At 45.6% G+C, this 26,984-nt stretch overlaps 1 protein-coding gene across 10 annotated transcripts in view; it reads left to right on the plus strand.

Annotated features, from left to right (window-relative positions):
- The first annotated feature begins 279 nt into the window (after positions 1 to 279).
- ZNF75D (zinc finger protein 75D) overlaps positions 280 to 26,984 on the plus strand; it is a 37,411-nt gene continuing 10,706 nt past the window's right edge. For 2 of the 10 annotated variants that reach the window (XM_032619458.1, XM_032619459.1), the window contains exons 1-5: positions 299 to 570; positions 2,058 to 2,584; positions 4,078 to 4,270; positions 4,997 to 5,088; positions 5,425 to 5,551. In XM_032619458.1, the coding sequence (XP_032475349.1) occupies positions 2,138 to 2,584; positions 4,078 to 4,270; positions 4,997 to 5,088; positions 5,425 to 5,551 (859 nt within the window). In that variant the 5' untranslated portion in view covers positions 299 to 570; positions 2,058 to 2,137. Of the gene's footprint in view, positions 571 to 2,057; positions 2,585 to 4,077; positions 4,271 to 4,996; positions 5,089 to 5,424; positions 5,552 to 10,849; positions 12,783 to 14,193; positions 15,731 to 16,763; positions 16,894 to 23,862; positions 23,998 to 26,984 lie in introns of those variants that run through there. The other 8 variants (XR_004348021.1, XR_004348020.1, XR_004348023.1 and 5 more) reach the window with 8 other exon arrangements.

The raw sequence follows: 26,984 nt of genomic DNA on the forward strand, positions 1-26,984 counted from the left end.
GTAATCTGGACGCCACTCCGCAAGTCGGGGGTCCGAGATCACGGCGTCGCGCGTCAGCAGGCTGCATCGTTCCCAAGAGACGAGACGCCTTTGTGGCATAGCTAGGCCTCCCGCGAGCCCGAGACGCGGTGACCAGAACTCTTTTTTTTGCATCCGGGGCTAAACCCGGGATGGGAAGGACCCGCGGGCCGTTCCAAACTCGCTCTGCTGCGACTCCCCAGACTGAGGGAGGGCGAGGTTGGGCGTGGCTGTCACGGAGCCACCGGAAACGCATTCTTCCTTTTCCGGTTGGGGCCTGTCCACAGCCCGCGACCCCAAAATGGCGGGTTGCGGAATGTTCTCGGGCCGCTAGTGGGATTGGGCTGGGGACTGAGCTGCCAAAGCCCCGCGCTCCCGGACCCCGGCGTCTTGGCGCGCCGCTCGCGGGGCCTCGCGCTTTCCCGACATCGCCCCCGGGAGCGCGGGAACCCGGACCTTCCTTCCTCCCCGCGGGGGCGAGAGGCGTGGCGACTTCATAGCCGAGCCCAGAAAGAGGGAAGTGGCGTCCACGGAAGCCGGAGCTGGGTGGAGGTAATTTGATTTTCCTTCTGGGTTTGGTCAGGAGGGCCCCCGAGAGATGCCGGCCGCACGCGCCAGCTGCGTGGTGGCGAGCTGGGGTGCGGGCGCGCAGCCTTTTCCTTTTCGCGGTGGCGTCGCTGCCGGGCGGCGGGTCGGCCTGAGAGCCGGTGGGACCTGTTCTCAGCGAGGCCGGCACTCAGTCTCCTACAGCCACATCTAATCTCTGGAAGCAACCTCTTTGTACCCTGTGTGCAGATATAACCCGGGGCTGCTGCTGAAGCACGCTCGGAGGCTGCCGGTGTGCTGAGTGCACGCGGGCGCCCTCGCGGTCGGTCCCCACATGTAGGTGTAGATGGGGGATGGGTTGTAAGGCCTACCAATGAGCCCAGCGAAACTTGCCCGTTTCCGCTGGCTTATGAGCATATCCCTGGACAAAGGGTCATTTCAGCTTCCTAGACATTAGTTTTGGCTGACAAAGAAAAACAGGACGTGTCCCTGTACCTCCTGAGCCTGTACAGGCAGCAAGGAACCAGCCAAATTATTTCTTTGAATACCGGTGGCATCCTTGAAAGAACTTTGTTGTTGTTTCTGCTGGATCACCTCCGAGAAAATCAGACTCTCAAGGCCGTCCTCAGCCTTGCTTAAAGATCTCTATGACCCTGAGGAAGTGTAAAGTCAAGAGAAGGCTTACGTTTACAAGGACCCTTCCTGTCTCTGAAGAACCTTAATTGTCACCGTTTCTCCTTTCCTTTTTTATAGTTTGACGTTTGGGTATCTTGTAAACAAAGCCAACTGTCAGTTTTTCCAGTAAAGTAAGCAAAAAATTTCAGACACAGGTACAAAGCCGCTCAGTGCCCTTTATAAGTCTTCCCCCAAAAAAACAATGTTGACGCCATCTGATTGCTTAGTGGGAGGATACTTGCTGAGAGAAATAAGGTTACTTTTTCTCTAATTACTTCTTTTCCGATCTGGCCGCCTCAGTTTCCTTTCCAATATTAATATGATGGAAAAGAGAATATCAAATGTTCCATGAAGCAAAGGCATCAGTCTCCATAATAGGATGAAGGGGCAGAGAAGTTGTTTTCACCCTGACTAAAGACAAAAAACTGGGGTGATCTATTACAATTTAGAGAAAGTCAGATATGCCCCGTTTGTAAAGGTGGGACAGGAAGCACATAGATTAAGTATTGGATAATATCAAAACTCATTTTAGTGAATGGGTGCCAGTTTTTTCACCCATCAACCTTAAAAAAAAAAAAGTGATCAACTGACTTTTGTCTTCCCTGAGCTGTGCTTTGTTTCAGAGTTGGGTAACAAAGGAAAGGGGAAAAACATGTCTAGAAGTAGTCTTGAGTCATCCTGAGTGGCAGTTGATTTTAAAGGCGAGGCAGGACAGGAACTTTTCTGTTCTTTCTTCTCTGATAACTATAAATAGCAAGTAAATATGTGTCATGTGGCTTTCTTCTTGACGTGTACTTTTTTTTTCTGCCCCCCCTCAGTGACCTTGGGGAGAAGATCCACTCATTGGTTTTGTACCAAGCCTGACAAGGCCTCAGTTGTCAAAGGTGGCACCAGGAGGATGTCACACATAGGAGTAAAACTATTCCTAGAGCAAATGATGATGAGACATCTGAAGGTGAATGCATGCTTGTACCCACACGTGGAGGCTTTGTGGGAGACTAAGGGGTCTGTGAAAGAGAGCTCCAGTCAGAGTAAGAAATCCAGCCCACAGATGGACAGTCTTGGTCCTGAGAGCGCTCGCCAGCACTTCCGGAGCTTCTATTATCATGAAGCACCTGGACCGCTTGAGGCTGTCAGCCAACTGCAGGAATTATGCCATCAGTGGCTGAGGCCAGAGATCCACTCAAAAGAGCAGATCTTGGAATTGCTGGTGCTAGAGCAGTTCCTGACCATTCTGCCCAGGGATATCCAGAACTGGGTGCAGAAGTATCATCCACAGAGCATCAGAGAGGCTGTGGCCCTGGTAGACCGTTTTCAGAAAGAACATGGTGGAATAAGTAATGAGGTGAGCAGAAAGATTCCTTACGTGTACACTGAAATAGGGTAAAGGTCCGGGGGGGGGGGGGCTGCTAATTGGATAATGGGATGGATTAGGTCACTGTTCTGTTGTTGCTTTAGAACAGCTAAGTGCGATCTGAAATCACAGACTGGCAGCGACAGTCAGCCTCCAGGTTTCGGAGTTCCTGGGAGTCTTTCCTGGCCTTCGAGAAAAGAAATGCATTTCGCCCTCTTCAGGGCCAGGGTGAATTGAGGGTGATGGGCCTGGTCTAGCATGGCCGAGGAGACAGGACTTAGCAACAGAGAAATAAAAGGCAAGAAAGACTTGGGGAAGGAGAAAAAAACCTGAAAGCGTGGACAGCACTTAGAGGTCAAAGGCAAGAGAGGGTAGCAACTGAAGTATAAATCAAATATCTCTGGGGAGACTGCAAAGGAAGAGATAGAAAGAAAAAAGGGAAACAGGGATACGGAAAGAAGAAAAGTGCCAACAGAAAAATGGAGAGAAAGTGCTGAGGGGTGGTGCCCTCTGTGGTGGGAACACACATCTCAGGGCCAGGAGGAAAGAGCCCTGTGGCCTCCCTTAGTGCTCGGCCTTGGCCTTGCTGGTGAGTGGGGAACCAAGGTCTGTCCTTGGGAGATGGCAGCACACTTCCTTTCCTCGAGAGTCCACCTTGAGGAACACAGGTGTCTTATTACAACTGAAGCATATGGAGGAAAGTTAGAGTCCCAACTCTTCCCTCATTTTTTCCCTCTGCTGCATCCCCTTTCTCCATGAAATCGTTCCCTGGACATGGGAGGATTGGAAAATCTGACTGACAGGAAAACCTTTTTTCTTTGCATCCTTATTGTTTTAGAGAAAACTAGAAGATACAAATCCACTAGGTCAAGGATCCAAGTCTAGAAAGCAAGAGAGTGGAGGCAGCGAAAGGACAGGCATCCTACCCCACCCTGCTCGTGGCCTGAGCTGTGGCCATCTGTTGAGGGGTGGAGGCCAGCAGCAGTCACAGCTTCTCTCATTTTATCCTAATCTTCCCAGATCACGTGTATAGTTCCTTGTGAGGAAACCATGGTGCAGTATCTCTTTTAAAAAATGACTTCCTGGGCTTCCCTGGTGGCGCAGTGGTTGAGAATCTGCCTGCTAATGCAGGGGACATGGGTTGAGCCCTGGTCTGGGAGGATCCCACATGCCGCAGAGCGACTAGGCCCGTGAGCCACAACTACTGAGCCTGCGCGTCTGGCGCCTGTGCTCCGCAACAAGAGAGGCCGCGACAGTGAGAGGCCCGCACACCGCGATAAAGAGTGGCCCCCGCTTGCCACAACTAGAGAAAGCCCTCGCACAGAAACGAAGACCCAACACAGCAAAAATTAATTAATTAATTTAAAAAATGACTTCCTTTAACGTTACACGCTCCCCAAACCTGGGCTCTAGTCTTGTTTGTTCCTCCACCACCACCCCAAGACCAAAAGTTCTTTGCTAATGAGGATGGGGATTATTTCTAGGTCACAGCCCATGAGCTGGGAAAGGAGGCATTGCTCTTGGGAGGAACAGCAGTGGCCCCAGGCTTTAAGTGGAAGCCAGCAGAGCCCCAACCAATGGGTGTGTTCCAGAAAGAATGTTGGAATACATACCGGGTACTGCAAGAACAGCTGGGCTGGAATACTCAGAAAGAAACCCAGCCTTTATATGGAAGAGGTGAGGAGCTTCATAATAATTCTCTTCTCCTGGGAGCTGTGATAGTAATTGGTTCAGCTAGAATGTCACGGGAATTTTCCAGCTGCCCAGCCCTGCTGGCACTTAGGATGTCTCTCTGGTGGGAGTATAGTAGGCCAGTGGTGGGTGAAGGTGAGGGTCATTCTGTGGTACAGAAACATCCCAACCACAGAACCCTGGTATTTACAATGTGGACCTTGCTCCTTAGAAATGTGAGAGGAGAGAGGAAGATACAGCAGGGACAGGCGGGGTCATCTCACCCTTACAAGTTAAAGGAGAAATTGGGATCAGAAATGGGCTGTCATTGGCAGAATGGGAAGATAATTGTACACCAGGAAAAAAGTAATAAATCTCCCACATTTCCTACCGTACACTGGAGGACCTGAGGCTTTCATTTTCAAACACCTCTAATTCTTGCCCAGCTCAGCGAACAGTTTATTTTATGAGAGGAAAAACATAATGGATTTCCTTTTATTTCATGAAATCTGTGGAAAGAGTCAACTGGGAACCAATTCTGCGGAGTGGTGGATATTTGGTTCTTGTTTGCAAGGAGAAGGCCACTTCTGGCACAGCACATCACACACGCACGCACACACACGTGCGCGAAGATGAGCCATCTTTACCGAAGGAGTCCTATATTGTAGAAATTGCCTCAGGGTATTCGTAAATAGAAAAGAGAAAGTTTTTCTGGCTCTTTTCCCCCCACAGCTGTGCCTGCTCAACAGATTCTAGCCTTTTCTGAGCAGGAAAGCACCCCAAGCTGGAAGATGGCATCTGAGCTCATCCTGCCTGAGTCCCAGGTGAGCTGTACTTTCCAGCTTTTCCAGGCAGCCTGAACGTGGCCTTGTCTGCTTTTCTCTGCTACCCATGACCCACCCGTACCTGGCAGGTGCTCTGAGGGGCGTTAGCCCCAGGTGTTCGCTAGGCAACGAGGCTTGGCCCTGTGGGAATTGGGCACCTCCCAAGCTGTGTACTGATCTCTTTGGTGCCTTCCTTTTCTGCCATCTCACTTCTTTTCCCTTAAATATTATACTCTTAAGGTCTTCAGTGACTGACCTCCCGTGTCATTCGGAGATGAGTGATAGGATGGCTTTTGTCGTGGCAAGTACTGAACTACAACTTATTCTCTTCTTTAGAGTCTGTTGACATTTGAAGATGTGGCCTTGTTTTTTACCGAGGAAGAATGGCAATTACTGGACCCTGCTCAGAAGATCCTCTACAATAATGTAATGCAGGAAAACTATGAGACTGTCATCTCTCTAGGTAAAGATTCTTCCTTTCCTTTGTGTAGAACTTGTGTAATCTGTCCCGTCCTCAGTTCATGAAAAATGAACTCCTGTGAGAAAGTCCCAGTGTTCCAGTGGCGGGTTGGTTCTCAGCTTGATGGTGTGGGGAAAAGGAAAGGCATATCCAGACCACCCGGAGAGCTTTTTACGAATACACATCTCACTTCTTTATTCTAGGTAGAGTTCTTGATCTCTCATACTCGTGCCCCACCCTGCAAACCCACTCTTCCCATATCTTTTCCATGTCAGTAGCAGGCACCACGACTTACCCAGTTGCTCAGGCCCAAAACCTCTCAGTTATCCTTCTTTCTGGTCTTTTTGTTACACCCCCCAGCCGATCCGTCAGCAAGTGCCCTGAGCTCTGTCTTCAAAATAGGTCCTGCAACGCCGTTAATCAACTATACTCCAGTATAAGATAAAAAAGTTTTTAACAAAAGGTGCTGAATACAACCACGTCTCAACCTCTTCTGCTCTCACCATCTGGTCTAAGCCACCTCATCTCTAAACAGGTCTGCTGGAATACCACTGGACTCCCCGCCCCCTCCACGTCGTTTCCATCTGTCCTCCTTATAGGTTTAGTTCTTCGCTTCATCATTGCATATCCACCTACAACCACAGTAGAGTATAAAGAAGATGTGGAATCTAAGATTCTGCCCGTTTAAATGTTGGGAGTAAATAAAAGTATAAAAGAGTCATTCATTTTTCCTGAAAATAGTCTGGAATTAAGATGGCAGTCCATGACCTCAAAGTTTTATTCTCAGAACATTATCATTGCACCCTAAACTTAAAGCGATCTGTTTAGCACAAGGGCAAGAACCATAGACCCGAGGTCCCCAAGAGTTCAAGGACAGTCTTAGAGAGTCTCCTTGAGGTAAGTGTATACATAGGAAGAGGAGAAGATTCCTTGATAGGAACCGTTATAGGAGCTTAACATTTTTAAGATTCTGTTCCTGTATTTTTTTAATTAAATTTTAATTGAGTTAATTGTAGATTCATATGCATATTTAAAATGTAATACAAAGAGAACCCATGTACACTTTACCCATTTTCCCTCAATGATAACTTTTGCAAAAGTATATAATATCACAACCAGGATATTAATACTGATATAGTCCACTGACCTTATTCATGTTTCCGTTTTCCCTTGTATGTGTGTGTGTTTAGATCTATAAAGTTTTATCACATGTTGAGGTTTGTGTATTCACCCCCACAATCAAGATACTGGACAGTTACATAACCACAAGGAGCCCTCCTGTTGCCCTTTTATAACCACACACACTTCCCTCCCACATCCCACCCCATCACCAACCTATGCCAACCACTGATCTGTTCTACAGTTTTTTAATTTTGCCATTTCAAAAATGTTATATGAATAGAGTCATGCAGTATGTAGCTTTGGGGGATTAACTTTTCTCATTCAGAATAAGTCCCTGGAAATTCATCTTAGCTATTGCGTGTATTGGTAGTTCAGATGAACTGCTGAGAAGCATTCCATGATATTGATATACCACAATTTGTTTAACCATTCACCCATCGAAAGGTATTTTTGCTGTCTTCAGTTTTTGGCTATTGCGAATAAAGCTGCCGTGAACATTCACGTACAGGATTTTGTGTAGAGATAAGTTTTCGTTTCTCTGGGATAAATGCCTTTAAGGGTGCAATTGCTGTTTCATATGGTAATTACGTGTTTAATGCCAAACTGTTTTTCAAAGTTGCTGTACCATTTTACATTCTCAGCCAGCAATGGATGTGATCCAGTTTTTCTACATTCTTGCCATTGCTTAGTAGTATCACCATTTTTAAAAAATACTTTTTTTGCCTTTCTGCTAAGTATGTAGTGTTATCTCATTGTGGTTTGGATTTGCATTTCCCTAATAGCTAATGATGTTTTGTAGCTTTTCATGTGCTTATTTGCTATCTCTATGTTCAGTGAAATGGCTTTTGCCCATATTTTAATTAAGTTGTTTTTTAACTGTTGAGTTTTGAGAGTTCTTTATAGATTCTAGATTCTAGTGCTTTCGTGGATATGTGGTTTGCAAGGAGTTTCCCCAAGGCTGTGTATTTTTCTTTTTATCCTCTTCCCATGGGCTTCCACAGAGTAAAAGTTTTGAATTGTGATAACCAATTTTTAATTTTTTCCTTTTACAGATTGTATTTTTGTTATCAAGGCTAGCAGTCTGACTAGCTGTAGATCCCTAAAATTTTCTGTGTTTTTCCTAAAAGTTTTATAATTTTACATTTAAGTCCACGATTCTTATTGAGTTGATTATTATATAAGGTATGAAGTTTAGGTTGAAGTTCATTTTTTTGCTATGGAGGTCCAGTTGCTTCAGCCTCGTTTGTTGAAGAGACTGGCCTTCCTCCACTGAAATGCTTTTGCACTTTTGTCAAAGATCAGTTGGACATATTTGTGTACATCTATTTTGTTCCATCGAGCTATGTGTCTATCCTTCTGCCAGTATTGCACTGTCTTGATTACTGTAGCTGTACAATTTAGGAAGCCTTAATATCTATCAGGTAGAGTGATTCTTCCTACTTTATTCTTTTGTCAAGATAAAATTTTATTTTAGCTATTCTAGGGCCTGTTCCTTTCCATGTAAATTTTAGAATAAGCTTATCTATGTCTACAATAAACTTTGTTGGAATTTTGCTAGAAATTACATTAAAGCTATATGTTAATTTGAGGGGGAGTGATATCTTTACTATGTTGATCTTTCTAATCAGTGAACACAGTATGTCTATTTATTCGGGTCTTCTTTGACTTCTTTCATCAGCTTTTTGTAATTTTCAGTGTACAGATCTTTTGCATGTTTGTTACGTGTATGTAGAAGCTAATTTTCATTGGAGCAATTGTAAATGGTATTATTTTAAATTTGGTTTCTGCATGTTTATTGTTTTTGTATAGGCGTGCCACTAATTTTGTTTTGTTCTCTTATCCTGTGACCCTACTGAATTCACTTATTAGTTCTAAGAAGTTTTTTAAGTCTTTCACTATTACCTATGATGTTAGTACAGGTTTTTTTGTTGATACTCTTATCAGGTCGATATAATTCCTTATTTTCTGAGTGTTTTTTTATCGTGAATGGATGTGGGGTTTGTCAAATACTTTTCTGTGTCAGTTAATGGGATTATGATCTTTCAAAGCTCGTTGATATGGTGGGTTACGTTGATTGATTTCAAATGTTGAACCAGCTTTGCATACCTGCAGTAAATCCTACTTGATCATGGTATATAATTCTTAATTATTGTTACATTCAGTTTGCCAGTATTTTGTTGAGGATTGTTGTATTTAAGTTCATGGGAGCTGTTAGTCTGTAGTTTTCTTTTTTAGTACTGTCTTTGTATGATTTTGCTATCAGGGTAATTACTGGTCTTATAAAATGACTTGGGTAGTATTTCTTCCTCTTGTCTTTTCTGGAAGAGATTATATAAAAGTGGTGTTAGTTCTATAAATATTTGGTAGAATTCTTCAGTAACACTATATGAACCTGGAGATGTCTTTTTTAGCAGCTTTTAAATTATGAATTCAGTTTCTCTAATGGTCAGAGTGCTATTCAGATTATCTATTTCATATTGGTTGAATTATGGTAGTTTGTGGATTTTGAGAAATTTGCCCATTTTTCCTAACTTTTAAAATCCATGAACATAAGTTGTTCATAGTATTCCCTTATTATCTTTTTTTTTTTTTTTTTTTTTGCGGTACGCGGGCCTCTCTCACTGTTGTGGCCTCTCCCGCTGCGGAGCACAGGCTCTGGATGCGCAGGCTCAGCGGCCATGGCTCACGGGCCCAGCCGCTCCGCGGCATGTGGGATCTTCCTGGACCGGGGCACGAACCCACGTCCCCTGCATCGGCAGGCGGACTCTCAACCACTGCGCCACCAGGGAAGCCCCCTTATTAATTTCTTAATTGCTTCAGAATGTGTAGAGATATACCCAATTTCCTTCTTGACACTGATGGTTTATATCTTCTCTCCTATTATTTTTGTCAGTGTTGATATAGGTTTATCAATTTTATTTTCTTTAAGAATAAGCTTTTTGTTTGATTGTGATTTCTGTTGTGATCTTTATTATTCCTTTCTTCAACTTTTTAAAATTTTATTTTGCTTTTTTTCTAGTTTCTTGAGTTAGGAACTTAAGATTATTTATTTGAGACCTTTCCTCTTTTTTATTGTAAGCATTTAGGGCTATACATTTTCCTCTGAGCGTTCCCTTAGCTGCATTCCACATATTTTGATATATTTTAATTTCATTTTCATTTAACTATGTATTTTTAAATTACCCTTGAGACTTTCTTTTTGAATCATGGATTATTTAGAAGTATACTGTTTCATTTCCATATATTTTTAGATTTTTCTGTTGTCTTTCTGGTTTTGACTTCCAGTCTGATTCCATTTTTGTCAGATTGCCTTTTCTCACTCAAGCTGTGATTTTTTTTTTTTTTTGGTTCTAGGTGTGATGTGTTATTTTCTTTATTGCATCCTGATCATTTTGTCTATTATGTTAGGAGAGTCTGGGTCCTATTTAAATATTTTATTTTAATGGGCAGTCACTCTGTTTTAATTTAGCACACAGGTTCTTTCCTACTTTTGTGGAGTATGTGTCTAGTGACAGTTTAGTTTTCAGAGCCTTTATAGTGTTATTGTGGTCTCCTTGGTTTATATGGTACTGCTAGGGTTCCCTTGCGTCCCCGCTGGTGCTGCCTGATGGTGAGGAAGATATTTACCTAGGCCAGAGTGTCTCTCAGTGGGAATCTCTGACCTGTAGGGATGAAGAGGCTTCCTGGGCCCGGCCACTTGTGGCTAGGTCCCTCTTGCTAGTTCTGCATGCCTAATTTGGTGTCTCCTCACTGGAGTTCTAGTGTTGTCAGAAGGTTTCCCATTCAGATTTGGGAAGGAATAAGCCTATCCAGATAGCCTTCTGTTGCTAGGTTGCGGTTTGGAAAACACTAGATCTGGTTTGCCTTCTTTTTTGGGTGTGGGGATGTAAGACACCTGCTGTGTTACTCTTGTAGTTCTGGGGTCCCAAACCATTTTGCCTTCTTTTTACCACTTTTTAGAATTCTCTGTCCATTGTGTCTTGCATTCTTGAATGGGTTTGTTGTTGTGCCTAGCAAGGAGGATCAGGGAGAAATGGGTCTGTGCCATTTTGTCCAGATTGGACCAGAAATCACTTGTTCTTGTATTTTTTAAAAGCTGTCATCGTTGATTTTTCTTTTCATTCCTGTAGTTTTCTTGTTTTGGGATCAGATGTCTGATTCTTCTGTTTATTCCAACAGGGTTAAAGCTCAAAAATGACACTGGAAATGACCAACCTATGTCTCTTTCTACATTAGAAATACAAGCATCAGGATGCAAAGTATTAAGAAAGGCCAGAATGAAAGTTGCCCAGAAAACAACGGGCAAAGAAAATCATGGTGGTACACACAGGGTACGGAAACGGCATCGAGCTTTTCCAGGGAAGAAAAGAAAGAAACTTACAACTTGCAGACAAGAGCTTCCAAAACGTATGGATCTTCATGGGAAAGGCCATGCAGGAGAGAAACCTTTTAAATGTCAGGAATGTGGGAAAAGCTTCAGGGTTAGCTCTGACCTAATTAAGCACCAGAGAATTCACACTGAAGAGAAACCCTATAAATGTCAACAATGTGATAAGAGGTTTAGGTGGAGTTCAGATCTTAATAAGCACTTACTGGCACACCAAGGAATAAAACCATATAGATGCTCATGGTGTGGGAAAAGCTTCAGTCATAACACAAATCTACACACCCACCTAAGAATTCACACAGGAGAAAAACCCTTTAAATGTTATGAATGTGGGAAAAGATTCATTCAGAACTCCCACCTTATTAAACACCAGAGAACCCACACAGGTGAGCAGCCTTATACTTGTAGCATATGCAGGAGAAATTTTAGCAGGCGGTCAAGCCTTCTTAGACACCAGAAACTCCACAGGAGAAGGGAATCGTGTCCAGTGTCTCCAGTCTGAAGAAAGCCAGCAGCTAGAGCTTGACCCTAGAGGTGATAAAAGAATACAAAATGATGAGGCACCCAGTGATAGGAATCTATCATCAACAAAATTTGGGAGGGGCACATGTCATGTTTCATAAAAAGGAATCTAAACTCTCTTTTATTCAGCATTGTATCCTCAGTGCCTCCTAGCACAAGACTGATCCATAATGACTTCTTTATAAATAAAAGAGTGAAATAGTTCTCATATATCTAAAGTTACCTATCTATCTATTTCTAACTATCTGTATCTGTCTGGTTACTCAGCTTCCCCACCCTCCGTGATCTAAATTCTTCAGGTATCAGGTGCTCAGCAAATATGTGATGGCCATGAGTCCTACTCCCATTCTTTCTCAGGAGAGACGGAAAATAAGTATTCAGGTCCTCTGAAGGGAGCTCAGAGAGAATTACTAAGTTTGAGGCAGTTTCTGTGGCTACCATTCTGGCTACATGAACAACCAAACCAGGGTTCAGGGAACTTCATTCTGGAATAGGAAGAGAGGGTTCAGTGTTTGCCCTGGGAGAAGTACCCCCATTCTAGTTGCCTCTCTCCTGAGCAGCCACTACTGCTGCAGTGTTTTCTGTCAAAGGAATTCCAAGCAGCACGCAGAGGCCTGAATGCCAGCACAGACCTAGGGACCCTGGAAGCACTTGATATCTTTCTTCCTGCTGGTCCTCTCAACACTGAGGTATTCAGAATGAAATGATGAAGGAGGTAATCGGGGCCCTCATCCAGGTATCTGTAGAAGGCAGAGGGCAGTGGTGAATGGCCTTTTTTTGACTTTCACTATGTGGACTGGAAGGCTTTCAAGTTGATGCCACCCTGCTCCAGGACCTAACAGGAGGCCCATTTTTATGGCTGTTCAGCCACAGCTCCATATACATGGATGCTTTGCAGGAAGGTCTGGATATTTTGCAAACTGATTTACTAGAGTGGTAAGGAGAGCCACGTGGCCTCATGGCCTCGTAGCCTCGGTGAACATTGGATGTGAGGAGGGAGTGTCCAGTCAGAGCAGGGTGAGGCCTGTGACTTAGAGTGATAGCTCAGTGAGAGCCAGGTCAGACAGAAACTGGTTTGTTCATGGTGGTTCCTCTTCCTTCCCCATTGGCCTGAGGTTGCGCAGTTGGCCCTCTATATCCACAGGTTCCACGTGCACAGATTCAACCAACCGCGGATCAAAAAAATTCCAGAGCTTAGGAAAGGTAAAACATGAATTTGCTGCATGCTGGCAACTGTTTGCATAGCATTTACATTGTACTAGGTATTGTAGGTAATCTAGAGGTGATTTAAAGTATATGGGAAGATGTGTGTAGGTTATATGTAAATACTGCACCATTTTACATAAGGGACTTAAGCATCCTCAGATTTTGGTAGCTGCAGGGGGTCCTAGAACCAATCCCCTGCGGGAGAGACAACTGTATCTCCTGAGAAGACGATGTGATGTCAAGGGAAGGGCAGGGAAGTTGGAAGACATGGGTTTATACCTGTGTCAGATCCTAGTTTAGGATGTTGGTCAAGCCTTCTATATACTTATTATTTCAAAATTTTTATTCAAAAATTTTACTTTTTAAATGAAAACGGCATTTTGTTTCATAAGAGATTTAAACATCAGACAAAATTCCATTGTTTCCATATTACCCAAAGATGACCAGCGTTCACTTTTTTAGAATAGGTGTCTTCAGATAATTTTTCTCTTTTTTTCTTTTTTTTTTTTTTTTTTGGCCACACCGCACGGCATGCGTGATCTTAGTTCCCCAACCAGGGGTGGAACCCGGGGCCCGGCAGTGAGAGTGCTGAGTCTTAACCACTGGACCACCAGGGAATTCCCCAGATAATTTTTCCATGAAGAGTCCTTTCTAAGCTTGTTTACATGTTTATAAAATGGAGATAGTGATTCCTTCCTATCAGGGCTGCTGTGAGAATTAAGAGAGACTGGTGAGATTGCCTAACATTGACTGGTTACAGAAGATGGTCCATAAACATTTGGAACAGTCTATGTTCATGGTCCCTAAACCATGTTACAGAAGATGGTCCATAAACATTTGGAACATCTTTCATCTTGTTTTAAAAAATCAACTGTCTACTTATTCAGCTTTTAAGCATCCTTACTGAGTTTTCCATCATTTCCAGCTGTTTTTTTTAATATAAATTTATTTATTTATTTATTTTTGCTGTATGCGGGTCTCTCACTGTTGTGGCCTCTCCCGTTGCGGAGCACAGGCTCCGGACGCGCAGGCTCAGTGGCCATGGCGCGCAGGCTCAGTGGCCATGGCTCACAGGCCCAGCCGCTCTGGGGCATGTGGGATCCTCCCGGACCGGGGCATGAACCCGTGTACCCTGCATCGGCAGGCGGACTCTCAACCACTGCGCCACCAGGGAAGCCCTGTTTGTTTATTTTTGCCTGTGTTTGGGTCTTCGTTTCTGTGCGAGGGCTTTCTCCAGTTGCGGTGAGCGGGGGCCACTCTTCATCACAGTGCGCGGGCCTCTCACTGTCGCGGCCTCTCCCGTTGCGGAGCACAGGCTCCAGACGCGCAGGCTCAGTAGTTGTGGTGCACGGGCCTAGCCGCTCCGCGGCACGTGGGATCTTCCCGGACCGGGGCTCGAACCCGTGTCCCCTGCATTGGCAGGCGGATTCTTAACCACTGCGCCAGCAGGGAAGCCTCTCCAGCTCTTTTTAAAGCTGGCTTATGATGGTCAGAAGGGTAGCCTTCTGGTGTGACATTCCTTTCTAGAGATGCTCCTCTCTCGTCAGTGGTAAACAATAAGCTAATGTCCCCATTCAGCTAGGTACACTGCTAATGAGTAACAACCACAATATATTAGATTCCTTAAACTTGAGATGCTTGAAAAAGGAGGGCAAGTGATGGCTAGGGGTGGAAATTTTGTGGACAGTATTTACACTATTAGGTATATCCTCAAACTCATGAGAGGTGACTGTAGAATGGCCACTAAAAAGAATGAAAGAGTTAATCTCACAGGAGGAAGTGACCCGGAAGGAAAGGAGACCATTATACTGCAAAAGGCTTGGAGAAGGACTGCCCTGCCATCCCTTCAGGTCTCTCTGTGATTGTGCCCTTGGAACTAAGGGGAAGTTCAGCTTCCTGCAGAGGGCACTTTCTGTGTGAATCCATGTTTGGTAGCACCCTAGATAGCTGGTATCATGCTGCCACGCAAAGGACATTTATTTGTGTAGCTTTTTTTTTTTTTTTTTTTTAGCCGCGACACGTGGCTTGCGGGATCTTAATTCCCCGACCAGGGATCGAACCTGCGTCCCCCTGCAGTGGAAGCACGGAGTCCTAACAACTGGACCGCCAGGGAATTCCCTGTTTAGCATTTAGGAAGAAGAGATGGATTCAAAAGTTGAAGGAAGTACCGCGTGGATGGAGCCCGCAGATACTGCCCCTTCATGAGATTCAGCAAAGTTCCTGAAAACGGGTCAGCAAAAGGGCACTCTGTTTTCCCAAAGCTGCCATCCCGTTACAACACCTTTTAGCTTCAGAGCTCATCTTCCAGGTCCTCGTCTATGCTGACCTTCCCAGGAGAGGTCAGAAGCATGGAACATGGGTCCTGTTTTAGAGATTTTTTTTTAAGGCAAGTGGCAGGAAGACCTTTAGATGTGAATGGGCAGAAACAGGAAAAGAATCGAGGATTCCTGGTTCCAAGTTCAAATACTCCAGCACCCTTTGAACACAGGGGCTCCAGGAAGAATGGACATTCTTGTCCCAGCTGTTGTGGCACAGGATGTAGAAGTTGGGGCTCCTAGCTGGCTCATTAGTACCTCTTCTTCCCTATCAACCCTCTGCCACAGCCTCGCAGGGGCTCCTTGCTCATGCATCTTGACCACTCACAGCCCTCATCATCTCAGACAAAGAAGAGACGTGGGCACTAAGGAAGGAAATGGCAGGAGGGAATGGAGGGGAGATGTCATTCTGCTTCATACTCACCTGCCACCTCCCCAGCGTGTGGCTGAAAGACGAGAACTCTGATGCTTTTCTTGAGGACACAACAGGAAGACATCACACAAAAGCCCAGGGGCTGGAGACACAGGCCGGATATTCACTCAGGGGACAGAATGGAGAGGCAGAGCACTCCAACTTCAGATCCCACAGGCAGAGATGGCACTGAGGAGACGAAAGCTGACCTGAGCCAGGTGTGAGGGGTGTGGGCTCCTATCCCCACCCCTGTGCTCCGGCCCTCAGCAACTGAGGGACATCAGGGAAAAGATGGGCTGAGCAAAGAGGATGAGAAAGGAGCCAGGAGAGCAGAGGCCAGCGGTCCTCTTGCACTCTGATCGGTCTGCATTTGTGATGCCTGAGGTTGGGAGTCAAGGGGTCGGGGAGCAGGGGGCCGCTGCCCGCTGTGGCCGAGACGCTAGTGCGTGTCTGCGTGTCCAGGCCAGATCTGTCCAGCTGCGTGCAGGGCCTGGCTCTTCAGCTTCTCCCTCCCAGAAAACAGCGAGGTGACTGCTACTCAAGAGCCTGTTGTGTGTGGGGGGGTCCGTTCCAGCCCTTCCCCCACTCCAGCGGCCTCTTCCTCCTTCACTGCCTGTCTCCCTCTGCCATGGCCACTGCCAATAGTGAGTGTAAACTGTCCCACTGTTCCCAGAGGAACGGCCACGGTGACTGAGAATGGGCAGGCAGGGCGGGAGAGAGAAGAAAAAAGGAATCATGGTCTCATCTTTGTCAGGAGATTTAAATGCTCTCCTTGCTACCTTCCCTCTGTGTCCTTTGAAAATCATTAAATGTTAGGTTGTCGGTCATGTAAAGGAGGGGACTCCCTGCCAAAGTCTGTCCCAGGCTCGGCAGCCGGACGTAGTCGCTTCTAAGCCCTTCCACTCCCGTGGCCGTCTTCGCCTCTCTTCCCTCCCTCTGTGCCCCCTGCTTCTTACTACCATCGTGGTGCCAGGCAAGGGATGCAGCTGTGGACAAAGTGACAGGGAGTCAGGGAAGCCCTCCCGAGGGTCAACAATCATGAGCGTATGAGGGGGAGAGGGCGGGAGGCGAGGTGAGAGGAGTGGTGGTGAGCACCCTTCGCCCTCAGATCTGGACAACCCGGGGGAAGGAGGGAGGGAGGTGGCCAGGCCAGCTTCCGGAGGGAGCTCTGCTCCAGGGTTGGGATTTAGGGGGGAAGTGGAGAGGAAGAGCCATGAAACACCAAGAAACATTTCCCTCGTCCCTCCTTAGGCTCTGGTATGGCCGTGTGCGACTTGGGGTGACAAGAAGGAACTGACTCCGACCCAAGGGCTGCAGACACCTCAGAGGAACCCGAGTTTGGTAGCAGAAGATGTCATGGCTGAGAGCATTCTCTCTTCAGGTAGTACCCATATATCTGCCATCCCCAGGCCTCCCTTGGGGAGGCTCTCAGCTTTCCTAAAGGGTGTTATTCTGGGTTTTCTTCTTCACCTCGTGCCCCATTCGCTGGAGTCTCAGCACCTTATTTTTTGGGCATTCCCCCTGTTGGAGCTGGTGCAGGATCTCACACAGAGTAGAGGTAGTATGGGCGTAAGCTGTCTGCAGATTTTTGTGTGTGAGAGAAATAAACCTAAAGGGATAAGTGTAACCCCCTGCCAAGATTGAAAAATAATCATCTCAACTCTACACATTGTTTGCTTTTAAAATCCTTGCTACAACAGGGAAGCGGGAATGTGAGCTGAGAAAAATACAGCAGCATAGGGCAGTCTATATGGATTATACTCTGCTTTGTCCAGTCCCCACTCCCACAGATCCTGACACAGTGGGTGAAATCTTCCTGAAAATTCTCAAGAATGGAGAAAATTCTCAAGTCTTCAGGCTCAGTGGACATAGGCCTACCCAGGGCCAGGCTCCTAATGGTCCTTGTGCAAAGACTCTCCCCCTCCCCTGCCAAAGGGATCCAAAGCCTTTTCCACCCATTTTGCTGGCAAGGGCCCCTCTGGGAGCTGGGCATACCCACGGGATAGATCAGCACACAAAAAAACATTGGATTGGCCAAAAAGTTCGTTCGGGTTTTTCGTGGCATCCTATGGAAAACCCGAACGAACTTTTGGGCCAACCCAGTATATCAATATCTTTCCTTCAGTGGTCTTTGACCAACCTGGGAAGCAAGGCTTCCTCATCTGGGGGTCCATGGATGACTTCAAAGGGCCTTCAAAGTTTTGAGTATGCGGGCAATTGTCCAAAAAGCTAGCCCGTACCTTTGTGGGGTTATCAAAAGTCTTCGTGACCCCCAAGCATTTAGGTACAATTACAGCTGCAGTTACTTAAAGCTGTATCCCCAACTCCCTCAAGTCTTGTAGTGCATTAGGGTTGAAAGAGCCCTTGGAGAAGCCGTGGAGACCATGCCCCTGGTTTTACAGAGAGGCAACTGGAGCTTAGGGGGTTTCCTTTCCAGGACCTTGAGGCAGAGGGGGGATTGGAATAGAGTCTCCCAAGCCCCAGGCCTGGAGACTAAGGTCCCTCTTTCTACACATCACAATACCTTCACCTCCTGGCAGTGGCATCTCAGGAAATGTTATCACTCTCAAATTATGATCTCTTGGCTGTCTCCCAGGGGCTAGGAATTCCTTTTTAGTGATGGTCTGTTCTGTTCTAGGAGGGCTCCAAACTATTCTTTCAGGATAACCACTCAGGCAGGGATTCCACTCCTGAGCTCTTTAAGAAAGGGCTTCCCTGTTAATGGGATACTGTGTCCTTCAAAAGTACGTCTTGTCCCTGTACACAGACTGTGACCAGATAATCATCCCCATTCTAACGCCCGAAGGGGTCTGGGACTTGTGGGAGAGTCACAGGAAAAGCTGGACAAGAGGGGCATGTCCCTGGAGAGGCAGACTCTCCTCCAAATACCCCCTCCTCATTTTTATTTTTTGGCTGTGCCACGCGGCATGTGGGATCTTAGCTCCCCGATCAGGGATCGAACCCGTGCCCCCTGCAATGGAAGTGTGGAGTGTTAACCACTGGACCGCCAGGGAAGTCCCCCACCTCCTCGTTTCTGTGCTACATATTCATTAATTGTCCTCAAGCACCATGGTCACCAAGTCACTCTTCCACTCAATTTTCAACAGCTCCCATATCGTTTAAGTCCCACACCCTGCTTTGGCTCAGTAGATCACGTGGCTTCACATGATCGCCAACCCTCTCTCCTCTCTCCCAGCTCACATATTGTTGCTGCTGAACCAGGCTGTTAGTCTGTCTTCAATTATTCTTTGCATTTAGCCCCCAGTGTTGCCTCCTGGCCTGTCCAAGTCCTTCTTTCAACATCGCATCCCCCCTTCCTCCTTCTACCTCCGCCCCAAACTCACTCCATACTGACTGTCCTTTCCACTAGAACAGTATTTAAAACCCAGATTTTGCTAAAACACTGATTGCTGGGCCTCACCCCCAGAGTTTATGCTCCAGTTAGCTGGGGGTAGGGCCAGAAAACTGGCATTTCCAGCAAGTTCCCCCGTAATGCTGATGTGCCAGCAACCCCACTTTGAGAACCTCTGCCTTAGAACCTGTCTCATGTACTTTCTCCTGAGGGCAGAGGTTGTCTTAGAAGCTTAGTAACTCTATCAGAGGCTGGCCCAGGGCTGCATAGCAATCGAAACTCCCTGAACAAATGGGCCTGACCACTTTAGGGTTAAATGTGATCTTAATCGGCGCTTTATTTCTTTCTTTTATAAATTTATTTATTTTTATTTATTTATTTTTGGCTGTGTGCGGGCTTTCTCTAGTTGCAGCGAGCGAGGGCTACTCTTCGTTGCAGTGCACGGGCTTCTCATTGCGGTGGCTTCTCTTGTTGCGGAGCACAGGCTCTAGGCGCGCGGCCTTCAGTAGTTGTCGTGCGCGGGCCCAGTAGTTGTTATGCATGGGCTTAGTTGCTCTGTGGCATGTGGGATCTTCCCAGACCAGGGCTCGAGCCTGTGTCCCCTGCATTGGCAGGTGGATTCTTAACCACTGAGCCACCAGGGAAGCCCTGTATTTTTTAAAGTTGTTTTCTAAGTGTTTACCCTGGGGACTACACTTGACATATTAAACTTTTAACAATCTAGTTTGAATTAATAGCAACCTAGTCTCAATAGTATACAAAAGCTTTGCTCCTATACAGCTCAGTCCCCACTCTTGTACTTATTATTACAAGTTAAATTTCTATTTATTGTTTCCATTAACATAGATTTGTAAGTATTGTTTTATGTGTTTGCATCTTAAATAATGTAGGAGAAACAGAGGTATTACAAACCGTAAATATGATAAAAGTGGCTTTTATATTTACCTGTATTGTTATCTTTACCACTGTTCTTTATTTCTTCATATGACTTACATTTACTGCCTAGTATCCTTTCATTTCAGCTGGAAGAATTAACTTTAGCATTTCTTCTAGGGTGGGTCTACTAGCGATGACTTTTCTCAGCTTTTTTAAAATATGGGGATGTCTTAATTTCTCTTTCCATTTTTTTTTTTTTCGGTACGGGGGCCTCTCACTGTTGTGGACTCTCCTGTTGCGGAGCACAGGCTCCGGACGTGCAGGCTCAGCGGCCATGGCTCACAGGCCTAGCCGCTCTATGGCATGTGGGATCCTCCTGGACCGGGGCACAAACCCGTATCCCCTGCATCAGCAGGCAGACTCTCAACCACTGCGCCACCAGGGAAGCCCTCTCTTTCTATTTTGAAGCATAGTTTTGCCAGATATAGAATTCTTGGTTGAGAGATCGACAGATTTTTTTTTCTGTCAGCACTTTAAATATGTTATCCCATTACCTTCTGGTCTCCATGGTTTCTTCTGAGAAATTGACTGCTAGTCTTATTGAAGATTCCTTTTACTTGATGAGTCACTTCTTTCTTGCTGCTTTCAAGATTCTATCTTTGTCTTTTTACAGCCACTGTGTCACCATGAGAGAGTTCTGAGTTGGGTGAAAAAAAACTTGCACCTTGTATCTGTCCTCAGGGAAACCCTAGACGGGTCAAAATAGACAAATACAATTCCTTGGGAACAAGGTCTACGCTGTTCCTCCAGAACAAGATACCTACATCAGGAATGAGGGCTACTGTCTTCAAGACTATCACCATGGAGGGGAGGGGAAGGGGGCAAGGCTCAGTTAAAACACCACAAAGCCCTCCTGTCGAAGGCTTCTTTTTGTTGATTCAGCATTCATTTGGTTGCTTCAAACCTTTATTTCCTAGAGTCTGACCAATTTAGTTCTGACAGTGTTTGCTCATTTTGGTGTTTCTGTGGAAGGACAGGCCCTTCAAATTCCCTACTCTACTACTTTTGTTGATGCCACTCCTCTGTATTCTACCTGTCTATTCTTGCCTGTTGTCTATTTTTTTTCCATTATAGCCCTTAACATATTAACCATAGCCATTTTTTTATTTTTTTAATTTTTTACTTCATTTTTTTATTTTTGCTGTACGCGGGCCTCTCACTGTTGTGGCCTCTCCCGTTTTGGAGCACAGGCTCCGGACGCGCAGGCTCAGCGGCCATGGTTCACGGGCCCAGCCGCTCCGCGGCATGTGGGATCTTCCCGGACCGGGGCACGAACCCACGTCCCCTGCATCGGCAGGCGGACTCTCAACCACTGCGCCACCAGGGAAGCCCGATAGCCATTTTTAATTCCCTGTTTGACCATTCTAAACTCTGTGCCGTATCTGAATGTTGTTCTGATGTTTGCTTTGTCTCTTCAGACTCTGAATATTATTTCATTCTAACATGGATTGTAATTCTTTGTTGAAAGCTGTAATGATATATTAGATAACAGGAACTAAGGTAAATAGGCCTTCAGAGTGAGGTTTTATGTTAATCTGCCTAGGAGTTGGGCTTTGTTTAGTGCTTGCTCTAGCTGTAAGTGTCAGACACATCAATTTCCTCTAGCATCCTTATTTTTATCTCCCTTGTTGGCTTGGTTGTCCCTAAAAACTCCTTCTTAGAGGCTGGACCTTGCAGCCTTTTCCACTGCAGTGTAACAGTATAATAATCCCCTGTTCTTATACTAGATCCTGTTACTGTGGTGTCATTATGTGGGGGGAAGCGAAGTATTATGTTATCAATCACCAGATCCTATGGATTCTGCTTCCTTATGTTTTCCTTATCTCTTTTCCCTCTTCATTTGCTGTAGCACTATTTTTTTTGTGTGTGTGGTACGCGGGCCTCTCCCGTTGTGGAGCACAGGCTCCGGACGCGCAGGCCCAGCGGCCATGGCTCACGGGCCCAGCCGCTCCATGGCATGTGGGATCTTCCCGGACCGGGGCACGAACTCGTGTCCCCTGCATCGGGAGGTGGACTCTCAACCACTGCGCCACCAGGGAAGCCCTGCAGCACTATTTTAATTCAGGCTTTCACTCTATTTTCTGTCTAGATTAATGTAGTGGACCTTATCTTAATCAGAACTCCGTGCTTTTAGTCTAAGAAATCAGACTGTGCATATTAGTGCACAGAAATCAACCACCTTGTTTTCAATGGCTGCAGTGTAGTCCATGGAATGAACTCACCATGACTCATTCAGACAGGCCCCTATCGAGAGACATTGTATCAATCCCAATTTATATGTCACTGGCAAGAGGGACAGGCAGGTTCCAGGAGGATGGCAAGAATGAAAAAAGAGAAAGTGAACACAGTCTAGTTTTTTCATTGAAGAAAGTAAACAAGGAAAAAGCATCTCGAAGGGTAGAATTCTTACTAATGTTTTGTTGAAAGAGATAACACAGAGAGATCCTGTAACTTGGTGTTTCTAAACTATTTTCTGGGAGAGTGGGGCCCACAACACACTTGGATCAAATAAAATCTTTCTTGAAGGTCCAATATGCAAAAATAGTGGACAATAGGAGCTGCTCTGGCAGAAGGATGGGCTAAGCTTAGAGCCACCCCTACCAGCTTCCTGCAGATAGACTTCAGGTAATCTGTGAAACCTAAGAGAGAGATAGGAAGTTATTGGTGCATGTGCTTTTTCACTAAGGAAATCCATAATCCCCATGGCCTATAATTTTCATTTGATTTTAACAAGGAACACTGATATGCCAAAGTTTAAGGATCTGTTCTCTAGGGGTTCAAGGGGCATATTTTGAAAACCAATACTCTAGTCCAAATCTCTACCCATTTATAAATTAGAAGGCTAATAATGCTTGCATTTGGGTTGAATGGCTTATTTCGTTCATAGCTCTTGCTGTAATTGGAAATTGCTGTTTCTTTATGTATGGTGTGTGACCCCCCGCCTCGCCCTAGCCTGTGTGTTAAGCTCACTGGAGCAGGGATCTTGCCTATCATGTTCACTGTTAAACTCATGGAACATACAACTGGCAGTGTGAGGGGTACATAGGAGACTTTCAATAAATATTTGAGGTAAACGTGAATGAGTAAAGGGCATTATCAAGAAAGTGAAAGAATGAGAGAATATATTTGCAAATCATAGCTATTAATAGAAGCAAGGGTCTAGTATTCATAGCATTATTATTTGACGAGATTGGGGTGTTCCCTGGAAGGTTCCATTTGCAAACCTGATTTTATTTGTCCTGACTTGGAGTTAACCCAGGGTGAAAAGCCTTTCCTGAGGCCATTTGTCGAAAAGAAAGTTACTGGCAATTGGCTAATTTTATGGCTGCCTGCGGCTATGGTACACTTGAGAAGGCTGATGCTTTTGCTCTGGCTGATCTTGAGTTTCTGTGTAAGCAAGAATTGAGACTAAAGTAGACTTGTAACCTGTCTACATGTGCATTGAAGGTATGACCTAACATGAACACAAAAGTTGGGAGACTTATTGATTCAAGATATTTAATAAAATCTATTTCCAGTTGTTTGTTCACCACAAAGGTAACTGAGAAGAAACTTCAGTGACCGCAAGTGACAAAGAATACAAACAGTAAAAATTCATTCGGGAAAGTCACTAAACAAACAACAACAACAAAAACGATAAAACAAACTCCCAACAACAACAAACCTGGAAGAAGGGGAAAATGTGACTTCCAGAGTTGGCACATTATAGTATTTGAAATGTATAATTTAAGCAAAATGATCGAGGCATGCAAAGAAGCAGAAATGTGTAACCAATACAGAGGGGAACAAAGCAGTTCATGGGAACTGTCCCTGACAAGGCCCAGATGTTGCCTTACTAGATAAAGCCTTTCAAGAGCTGTATTGAATGTGTCCAAAGGTATAAATTAAAACATGCTTAAAAATGAAAGGAAAGTAGGAGAGCAATATCTCACCAAACAGAGAATATTAATGAAGATGGGGAAATTATTAAAAAAAAAAGAACTGAGTGAAAATTCTGAAGTTGAACAATACAGTATTGGAAATGAAAAGTCCCTAGAGAATCTCAAAAGCAGATTTTTGCAGGCTGAAGAGAGAATCAGCAAGTGTGAAGACAGCCTAATGGAGACTATCCGGTTTGAGGAATGGAAAGAAGAAAGGATGAAGAAAAATGAATAGACCCTCAGAGCACAGCAGAAGTGATGCTTTATGAATTCCAAGGTGAGGTCATGTAAGACCATGGAGTGTGCATTTTATTTTTCACTAGGTATACAGTGGAGAGATTTTGTGTCCCAATTAAAGAGTCTGTGGCTACATTAACTTAATGCCTGTTCATAATCTGTATGTTTATATTTACTTTGGAGGTAGAACCACACTGTTTTGATTACTGTAGCTTCGTAGTAAGTTCTGAAATCAGGAAGTGTGAGCCCTCCAACTTTTCTTCTTTTCAAGATTGTTTTGGCTATTCAGGGTCCCTTGAGATTCTATAGGAATCGTAGGATGACTTTTTCTATTTCTGCCCAAAAAAATGTATTTAGGGTTTTGATAGGGAGTGCCTTGAACGTGTAGATCACTTTGGGGAGTACTGACATCTGAACAATATTAAGTCATCCAGCCCATTTACATGAAATGTCTTTCCATTTACTTCTTTAATTTCAGCAATGTTTTATAGCTTTCTGTGTACAAGTCCTTTGCCTTCTTGGTTCAGTTTATTCCTAAGTATTTTATTCTTTCTGATGATGTTGTAAATGGAATTGTTTTCCTGATTTCCTTTCTGGACTGTCCATTGTTAGTGTATAGAAACACAATAGACTTTTGTGCTTTGGTTTTGTATCCCGCAACTTGGTGAACTCAGTTATTTGTTCTAACTGTTTTGTGGGGGAATCATTAGGGGCCTCTGCTTTTTAACTGTCTTCATATACTATACCTTCAAGAGAGATTTCTTTGACCCAAGTGAACTGCAGCCTTTACCCATCCAAAAAGTAGCTTAGAAATACCCACCTAGATATATACCCACCTATCCGTCTCTACTTATAGTTCCAACATTCCATTTGTGAACCTCCTATGCAGCAAGATATTTTCTCTATTTACTTTCTTCTTTTAAAAAAAAAGATTGTGTTCACCTGCATTTTTTCAATGGCCTAATGGCAGTCTCACTGGCACTATTTCTCTCAGATCGCTCATCCTGCTAGAACATGCAGCTGCCCACCACCCTGGCCAATGTGTTACAAATTGGAAACACTTAAGTGAATATCAACAGAGGCCTCCCTGAATAAACTATAGTGAATCCATTCCACAGACTACACTGAAGACACTGCAAACAATGTGATGGATTTCTGTGCACTAATGTGCAAAGATGGCCATATATATTAATGAATGAGAAAGCAAGTTTGGAAGACAATGTACATAAAATAATACCATTTTTCTTATACTGGAAAAATATTTTTATGTTGAAATATCTGCATAGATACCCAAGATATAAAAAGGGCCCCTCTAGAGAGTAGAATTGGCGGGGGTGGGGTTCAGCTTGTACTTTTCACTCTGTGTTCGCTGCACATTTGATATTTTTCAGAGCTACTAAAAGTTTTATGTCATGCTAAACATAGCCCATGAATATACATATATAAACCAAAAAATATAGTCAGCTAAATGTCAGAGGGGACCTTTGATGTTTTTCTCTGTAGCTCATATAGCCTTAACTTGTTAAAATCTCATTACTGAGATATTTGCTGCACTGGGATGCAGAGGATGCAGAAAGTGACTGTGAAAAGCAGACACTGCCCATTGAGAAACAAATTTGTGAAGTTTTCAAACTAGGATGGAACTGCGTCTCAAGCTCAAATAAGTGACTTTGAGCCATATGGAAGTAAACAGAGCACAGACCTACCTCCAAATTGTCAAAGACTCTCCTGTGTCTTTCCGTGGGTAAAAGGGAGGGTGGCAATTCGTGGACGCTGCAGTGAGATGTCAGCTAACAGCTCCGCAGCAGCCTCGCGTCGCAAACTTCACTAAGCCTCAGCCACCTCTGCGGGGTTCCAACTCCTCCAGCTCTGCTGGCAGAGAAGCTGCAGGGAGATTCCGGCACCTGGAAGCCGGGGCCCTGCTGAGGGAATAATGGTGCTCAAAAGCCGTCTCTGGGGGCTTCCCTGGTGGCGGAGTGGTTGAGAGTCCGCCTGCCGATGCAGGGGACACGGGTTCGTGCCCCGGTCCGGGAAGATCCCACGTGCCGCAGAGCGGCTGGGCCCGTGAGCCACGGCCGCTGAGCCTGCGCGTCCGGAGCCTGTGCTCCGCAACGGGAGAGGCCACAACAGTGAGAGGTCCGCATACCGCAAAAAAAAAAAAAAAGCCGTCTCTGGCAAACTGCCATCCTGAGCAAACGCCCGGCGCACGGACTCCCGGGCAGTAGGCGCCCGGGGCGAAGCGCAGAGGTCAGGAAGCGGCCGTGGGGCTTCGGGGCCTCGTGAGACTGGCCTGTGCCTGCCCTTCCCTGCCTGCGTCTCCCCGACCCCGCCGCCAAATGGACTCGGAAACACTGCGACTTGTCTCCGGGAGTTGCTTGAGGGTTAAAGGACGTGGATGCCTCTCAGGCCCTGAGCCCAGTGGTTGGCACAGATGAGCGCTCAGCACCCACGGAATCAATGCAACCAGAGCACGGACGCCACCCTCCCCAGCAAACCTCAATTTAACAGATGCCCGCCAAGAAAATGACGTCTTCTCCGTGTCCCCCGAGTCATCCCCTCGGTGCCAGACTCTGGGGCAGGTTTCTAGGGCAGAAAGGTGAGCAAGTTAAACACGGCCCCTGCCCTCCGACGGGGACAGATATATGATTCCTCCACTTGGCTTCAAATACGTACGCGTTTGTCAAGTAAAATCAGGGTCACCCTCAGATCGGGCCGATGCACCGTAGGGGAAATCTGGAAAGGCATCTGCTGCAGGAGCAGCTGGGGAAATGCAGGGTCGGGAAGCGCCCCCATGGGCCTTCTCTGCGAGGGTGCTGTGGGGGGACAAGGGGACTGAGAGGTACCTGGTGGGAGCGCTGGCTGCCCGGGGCACGCCCCCTCCGCGGGGTCCCCCTCTTCCAGAAGACGGGCACCGCCCTGGTCAGAGGCCTGAGCGTGGTCACCGCAGCCTGGGCACACGCCACACGAGATGATGCACGAGGCTGACGCCGCTGCCTCGCGGATGCCCTCTGGTCACAGCGACCTCTC

Source organism: Phocoena sinus, chromosome X (assembly GCF_008692025.1).
Source record: "Phocoena sinus isolate mPhoSin1 chromosome X, mPhoSin1.pri, whole genome shotgun sequence".
Lineage (NCBI taxonomy): Eukaryota > Metazoa > Chordata > Mammalia > Artiodactyla > Phocoenidae > Phocoena > Phocoena sinus.